Raw genomic sequence first — 8,231 nt, forward strand, 5'->3', positions numbered from 1 at the left:
GGGCACCACACAAGCTAACACTGCAGTAAAGACAAGTCCTATATCTTTAATAAGCTGCTGTTAAAGGAACCCTCAAAACAATCCAAAATAAACAGAGTTCCATCATTTTTGCATCACCATTATAAAAGCTAAACAAGTTTTAGACAAATGGAAAAAAACTTGGAGCATCAACTAGTATGAAAGAGGTGCTTAAATCATTTCGTATTAAAAGAATCCCACAATCTATGCCATTTCACTGTGTCAGACTTCTGAGAATTATCAGGTTTTACAATTTTAGATTAATTTTGAATCATCAATAAGCAAAGCTATTTATTCTACATTTCACCAGGTATCAGGGAAGAGGGGATTGATGTTGGCTGTAGTCTTACTTCAAATAGCTTTCAGTCTGGGACAAAATGCGGTCCATCTCAGCGTCCTTTTTCTCATACAGTTCCTTCCCAACCCAGGGCAGAGATGACAGAAATGCAAACACATACCAGTCACATCGCACCTGCAGAGAACAAGGACAAAAAAAAAAACTTTAAAAATTAAGTTCCATACTTTTAACAAGGAATTTCTCAAGAAACATCCTATTTTACTTGGCAGGTATTAGAAAGAATAAGTTCCTTTGAATACCATGGAGAGAAAAGTGCAACTATACTTCAGTGCTAGTTCGCAGAGCCACCAGTATCCACAGGTGTGTTCAGCAGCTCTGCGTTTGAAAGCGTGAATGTATTTCAGCATGTAGATATCAGACTCATTCACTGGTCTCAGAGCAGCAGCCGTGTCAGTCTGTATTCGCAAAAAGAAAAGGAGGACTTGTGGCACCTCAGAGACTAACAAAGTACACAAGTACTCCTTTTCTTTTTGAGATATGTTCATGTTCATGACATTAAGTATCTAGATAAGCACACTTAGGTTAAGACAAAGTGGTCAAGGTAGTATCTTTTAAATGAACCAACTTCTTAAAAGATTTAGATAATAGAAGATATTACCTCGCTCACCCCGTCTTGCTAATATCCTGGGACTGACATGAGTGCAACTACACTGCACACACACTTAACTTGGTACGGCAAAAATACTGTGCACCAGCACTATTCATTGTAATGATTGAGCAGTCAGCTGCGACTTTACTACAAAGCAATCTTTATCTCTTACCAATATTTTAGATTAGAAGCAGTAAATATTTTTTTTTTTTAAATCAATTTACTTGCCACTGTGTGTGTTCTTTGGCCAGTGAAACCAATCACTGACATACAGGTTTTGTTTCAAACACTGCAGGAAAGCATAATAAAACTCCATTGTCTGTTTTTAACACAGTCTCAGGATCTCATTATAAAAACACCTAGTTTTTAACAATGTTAAAATTTTCGTTCAAATTGAAATTGACAATTGCTTTTCAAAACAGAACTATGCCTTAAAGGAATAGTCTGTAAAAATGGGCTCTTTCGTCATGAGTTCTCCCCTACGGGTGTACTCAAAAGCATATCTGCCAACTTTCATAAAGACGAGACCTGTATTCAATTATGACTTCTGTATCAATACAATTGTTTACTAACTTTCCGTTTATGTGAAAAGTCTGTTTAAAGACAAAGGAATTGCATGGGTGTCCTTGAGGCCCTCATCTGGCCTGCAGAATCTTTACACTACTGATGATGATGCAGAAGCAGCAAAGCGCACAGTCTGACTCTCAGAGACCATGGTGGATCTGCATGGCTGGCAGTTAGAAAATAAAACGTTTTTCTTCTAAAGTTGGGTCATAATTAATTTAAAAGTCACTGAGTGACAAAAGCCATTTTTAGAGTCATTTTTCGGATTAGATCAGTATTTTAAAGTTTCAAAACACAAACTTGGCAGAGTCTCACTGAGGATTATGTATACGCCAAATTGGAAAGTAAAGAAAGCTGCCTGAGCTGATCGACCATAGAAGGGCCAAGGACTTTATTTTTTCTCCAGCTGCCACTGCTACCATAGTCTGGCTAGAAGGAAAAACAGTCAGCAACCCACTTGGGGAATTTACCATTGCACCAGCCCATTTTAACCCCTTACATTGCTGGTACTGTAAGTGCCTGGCTGTGAAAAATTCCGGATGGAATAGCAAGTCATCCACAAAGTAAAGACTCCTGTATTACCTGGGGCACGTCTTCCTCTTGAGTCACACTCACAAAGTTCTCAAACATGGCTACCATTGAAGGCGCAGCTATTACATGACAATTAACAAGGTCAGATAGAAAACGAACCTAATGAGGTAAAGAAAAGTTCTGATGTTATACATTTTTAAACTATTCTCTTACAAGAACTTCAGCAAGTTTGAAGTAGTAAATCTGAGACCTGACAACAAATATAAATATTCATTCAGCTACTAAAACAAACTACTAGGCCAAAAAAAGTTACTAGCACTCGCCTAGTAGCACGAAGGAAGCATGGAGTGTAAAAAGAGTCCCTCCCTGAACAACTCATAAGCCTTGCCCCTTAAACTATGTAATAATATTCACTCTCTAAAAGAATGAATTAAAATTTTTATTTCTTTTGGGAGGAAAAAATCTCTTGAACACCTCAGATCTTCTCCTAGTACATCTATGGAATACCACATGTTGACTCTAGAACAGACCAGTTTCCACAGGATCACAATTAGAGACACCCTACTTCTGGCAGGTGTAACAGGGACAGCACATCAGGTTAAGGGGAAAGGAGCATAAGAGGCAAAAAAAATACTTACTAGATACACAGCTTCATTATACATATTGGCTTTCAAACATTCTTTGAGCTGACGAATCATGGCTTCTACAAATTCCCCACCAAAATTGTAGTTCCTGGCATTCAGCAACCCAACTAGTGTTGTGTAAACAGTAAGCTTTTCGGGTAACAGACGTGCACTGATTTAAACGCAGAAAAGAAAGAATATTGCATCAGATGTTAACCTCTGTCATATGCCACCCGCCACAATTATACAACATCTCAGATTCTGGATAGGGTAGGTTAAACTTATCTATTTCTTGTTCTAGTATAAGAAGTACCACCCAGACCATTAACTTTTCTTTAGATTTGTTTACTTTGCTCTGAAAAATACTCTCCAATGTTTTTAAACTACAATCCTACTGAGAATATAACTACTACTAAATTCAATTTCAAAATATTTTCCCTTCAATTCATTCCAGTGGGTGAGAACTAGATAGTTTCAAACTACTGGGTTCTAAAGCCTGCAGCAATTGTGCATTAATATCCGTCAGCGGTAGCCTCTGTCTCACGTTGAAGTTAATGTGAATTGGATAGAAGTTGTTATTTACAATAAAAATGGCATAAGAGCCTGGAATGGCATTTATTGGAAATTTTACAACACTTTATAGAGGTGTTTTGAGGACTATTTTATAAAGAGGCTTTGAAGTTTAAAAGCCACAAGAAAGCATCATTTTACAGAAGATTCACACAAAACAATTTAATTTTAGTGAACCAGCAGCTGAACTTGAAAGGGTCGAAGTAGATTTTAGGATCATAGAGTCCTAAAACAATTTATGTAGGGTTTTTTAAAAAACTAAACTAGAGTAGAAATAGTGATTCTCACACTTTCTTTTCTCACCCCTTTCATATACATTTTTATATGAATATGACTAAGCAGTTGAAGAGCTAGAGACTGTGAAGATTTGTATGCCCTACTAAACAAGTACTTTTTGTTTGCCCTTGTGTAATTCCTTTAAATACAGTGAAACACCAGGAATACATAAGAGACTTAACACCATTCTGCACTGCATATTTAAATTTAAACATAAAAAGGCTATTGCATCCACATGACTGATTTTAAATGGAAAGTGCTTAAGAAATTCAAAGGGATGGTTCTGATGATAATTTTAGGTCATCTCCTTAACTATGTTTTATATTCATGTGTACTTTTATACCCTGACATGTGCATTACTGCTGTGGGAAGCAAATTAACTGCTTGACTAAGATTGTAACTTGCATTACAATTCTCAGAAAAGCGTGGCTGTGATATCATTTGACCGCACATTCAATTCTAATTTCACTTACCCTGGAGCTTAGCACTTCATCTTACACAAGATACAGAAAGTATAAGAAGTGCAACACCAAGGGCCAGAAGCGACATCAGTGACAGCTTCATCTGAGGTGGCTCAGCATCAAGGCCCTCCCCTGCAGACCCACACTACCAATAATGAAAGATGGCTTCCCGTGGTGGGGAGTAGGTTTGGGACCCTCTGTCTGCTTAACTGCTCTTAGAGCAGACTAAGTCCTTAAGAGAATGTAGTGTGCATACACAGTATGTTAGTTTTCCCTCCAGTTGTTACTGTTGCCAATTTGAAGTGTCAGTAATGTATGAGCTGTTCATATGAACATTTTAAATATGTGATATATGTTTGAAAAGCATTTAGTGTAGATAATACATCATCACCTGGCTCCACAAATCTTTTGCATACATACACTGTACAAAGAATTCTTAGTATCTTGCTTTTGTAGTTCGGTAGATCTGCCTCCAAGACACCAGCTAGGCCTTCCAAGTTGCTCTCCAAAGAAGAAGTACTCTAAGAAAGGAGATAATTAGAAACACATCACAACCAAATCAAGGGATAGCCAGCCAACCCTTCAGTAACAAGACTGTTTGATTAGAAGACTATTTTATTGTGCTCTTATTGATAAAAGATAAATCTGGGTAAGAATAAAATTTTGCATTTTGTTTTTTAGTGGGAGTGAGTTTCAAATTTCATCTGGCTACACAAGATATTTTTAGTTTGCTGAAAGTAGACAGCAGATAAGTAATAAAACAAGAAAGTGAGTAATACCTCTTGAATTCCACACAGAACTGTTGAAGGTAGTCCATTTTTATTTCTTTGTTACTCCAAATCTACTGCAAATATATTAAGGGGGAGGACCATCCTAATCTCATTGAAATGTTTTTAAAAAGAGAAAAACTAAAAAGATCCCTTCAGTATCTATAGTCTGCGTCTTGAAACATACAGGGGCCTACCCTCCAAGTGAGATACCTGTGCTGCTATGCTCCCTGACATTTAAAGAAACAGAACAGTTGTGCACTGTATTTAATTGAACATTGCCAATTAGCTTTCCACAAAGGCATTTCTAAGGTTTTTACTATTTCAGCAATCTGGACAGCAGGAAAAGTTAGTGAACATACTATTCAAATAATTTCACCAGTGTTCAACAGGCAATATATCTACGGAGTAGTATCCAGTTACAGCTAGCAGAATATAATTAAAGTATGTATAGAAAACTGCGTGAAATTAAAATTAAATTACTATTTACAAACTCTAACCAGTCAGTCCTACTTACTACTTATTTTATACCTTCTTTCATTACCTGGCTTCATGCCACTTTTTCCTTCTCTATAATAGACTGGTCTTTTTCTGGAGCTGTCTTCAGTGTATTTCCTGTTTTCCCCTTCTCTCCCTGTCCACCCTCACTTTTTGATTCCCATCCTTAGCAGTCTCCCCTGCATTTGGGATCTTCCTCTTATCCTATATTTTGTTTATACATTCCCTCCATCAAAATCCCCCAATAAAAACCCTGCACTTCTCTTTTTGAATTTATTCCATCAATATCTTTTTCCCACTCAACACCCACTCACTAGATTAAGGACTACGCTACTAAGCACTGATACAAAAGTCTCATTTCATGTACTAGACCGGGATGGGCAAACTATGGCCTGAGAGCCATATCCGGCCCTTCAGACATTTTAATCCGGCCCTTGAGCTGCTCCCGGGGAGCAGGGTCCGGGGCTTGCCCCACTCTGCCTGTGGCTCTGTGCGGCTCACGGAAGCAGCGGCATGCCCCCCTCCCGCTCCTATGCATAGGGTCAGCCAAGGGGCTCCGCAGCTGCCATTGGCCGGAAGCCATGGTGAATGGGAGGTGCAGGGGCGGCGCCTGCAGATGGGGCAGCATGCTGAACTGCCTGGCTGTCCCTCCGCATAGGAGCGAAATGGGGGACATGCTGTTGCTTCTGGGAGCTGCTTGAGGTAAGCGCCACCCGGAGCCTGAACGCCTGACCCCCTCCCGCACCCCAACCCCCTGCCCTGATCCCCCTCCCTGCCTCCAAACCCCTTGGTCCCAGCCCGGAGCACCCTCCTGCACCCCCAAACCCTCATCCCCAGCCGAGCCTGTACCCCCAGCCGGAGCCCTGCCCCAGCCCAGAGCCCCCTCCCGCACCCTGAACTCCTCATTTCTGGTCCCACCCCAGAGCCCGCACCCCCAGTCAGAGCCCTCAGCCCCTCCTGCACCCCAACCCCCAATTTCACGAGCATTCATGGCCCACCATACAATTTCCATTCCCAGATGTGGCCCTTCGGCCAAAAAGTTTGACCACCCCTGTAGTAGACAGAGCTCTCTCAGAAGCATAAACTCTTACATCCAAGAATTCAAAACCAATAGCCCAACGTGTCATAAGAAATTGCTACTCATACCTTCTCTCCCACTCTGCATATTAAAGATTCCAGTCTCTCTTCAATTTCAGATGGCTCAGACGTTCTCCTCCTTTTGTGAGGTTGTCCTCCTGTTTCAATACATTCATGAAACCAAGAATACCAGTTAAATAATTCCTTGACTGCTTTTAGAATTATTCAGAATCTTTTTTTGTCAGCCTCCGCTCATGTTCCAGTTCTGTACTATAATAAAAAACTACCCACAAGACATTCAGGTATTGCCATTATTTAAGACAAATCCAACAAACATGAAAAAACAAAGCTAACATTATTTAAAACATATCCAGTTTCTGTAGACATTTTATTCACAGCTACTCAAGTCCTTTTCACCCTCTTATTTGAAAAAAGTTTTTGGAAGTGTATTTCTGCTAAAGTGGCAAGATACAGTATTGGTGGTACATGCAGAGTGAAGTTAAACACATGTTATAGAGTTAGCAATACCTAAGTACTGCTCATCCGAAGTACCATATGGGATTATCTGGCACCAAAGATAACATGAGAACATGCCTAAGCAAAGATGCTCATGTAGCCTTTTACTTATCAAGGTTTTTATTTTGGAAAAAAGACTAGACAAGCAAGCAAGCAAGCACTAAAGACCTTTTGGAGTCAATTTTAGTTAAACTCAGTGCTCGTGTCAGAGCTGAAAATGTTGCTAGAAAAAGCAGTAGATTCTCTGTCTGTAGGGTTGCACCAAGTTAACCATATATGCCCCAAAAGCTGCCTCTATTCTATATATGTTCTTATCACACTGTCATCACCAGGGCATTAAGCGACATGACTGATGGATATCACATGTGGTTCATTTTCTCACCATGTCCCCGGGGCAGAACTGTACATACTGTGTACTTTGTTTTAGTAGAGTTTAATCTGTTTTAAAAGCTGCACACTGGTGGTAGAGAAGGCAAGGTGGAAATAGTGCCCCTTGCAGCTAGAGCAATGGTAGTGAAGTCTGTAATGGTCCTTAGTTCCTATGGGAGTTCGGTGACCAGCCTGGAACTGGCTACTGAGAAAGTCTGCATCCTGCACAGATGAATCTTCCCCTTATAGTAGTAAAGAACAAGACCGAGAGACTTTTTCCATTGGACCATATGAACTGGAACCATAAACTCACTGAACATTAGATCTCACCAAATGAAGGTCAATCCATCCTCATCATCGTATCCACTCATACTCCACACCTGAACGTAGCCATTAGATGAACAACATACAGACATTGAGATATGAGGGTACTTTGACCTGTTAACTTTTTACCCCAATTGGGGATATTGCAAATTATGTATTCCTTACACCATCTGATCCTAAACCAAACTTCGTACCCCTTGATAATCTATACCTTATTCCCTTATAAAATAAAAAAAAGGTACAGTTTCTGGTTAACATAATCTTAATAAAATTCTTAATTCTAGTGTGCTAAGGGAGTGAAACTGTTAACCACAGTTCTCATGCCTGAGCTTTTTAGCTGATCTTTTAGACATGTTGGGCCCAGGCCATTAAGCACCTTCAAGACAAAGGACCTTGATGTGACATTCTCTAAGAAGCCACTGTAGAGTGCAGGACAAGTTCACTGTGTTCCCAGTAACCTGTGTTGTAGCGTTCTCTACTAGGTGGACTGATGGCTTTATGTCCAGGTATATTGTATTAGTGTCAGCAAGGAATCCAGGAGCATCGCTAATCTACAGACTGACAGTCTGATCAGTTGTGAGTGAGTACCTTTAACAAAAAGATCGTTCCCTGGCTGCAAATTCTCCAAAGTGAACATCATACTCTGTCTTGCTTGGGTTCAGCTTCAGCCAGCTGTTCACGTATCACCAA

The 8,231-nt window shown here is 40.0% G+C and overlaps 1 protein-coding gene across 1 annotated transcript in view; it reads right to left on the reverse strand.

The window, feature by feature from the left end:
* NCBP1 (nuclear cap binding protein subunit 1) overlaps positions 1-8,231 on the reverse strand; it is a 59,717-nt gene that overhangs the window by 49,960 nt on the left and 1,526 nt on the right. The window contains exons 2-6 of the mRNA XM_084628440.1: positions 6,402-6,490; positions 4,411-4,511; positions 2,699-2,855; positions 2,112-2,219; positions 369-490 (exon numbers count right to left, since the gene is read on the reverse strand). Coding sequence (XP_084484566.1) covers positions 369-490; positions 2,112-2,219; positions 2,699-2,855; positions 4,411-4,511; positions 6,402-6,490 — 577 coding nt within the window. The remainder of the gene's footprint in view (positions 1-368; positions 491-2,111; positions 2,220-2,698; positions 2,856-4,410; positions 4,512-6,401; positions 6,491-8,231) is intronic.

Source organism: Lepidochelys olivacea (genome assembly GCF_965140295.1).
Source record: "Lepidochelys olivacea isolate rLepOli2 genome assembly, chromosome: 5".
NCBI classification, from domain to species: Eukaryota; Metazoa; Chordata; order Testudines; family Cheloniidae; genus Lepidochelys; species Lepidochelys olivacea.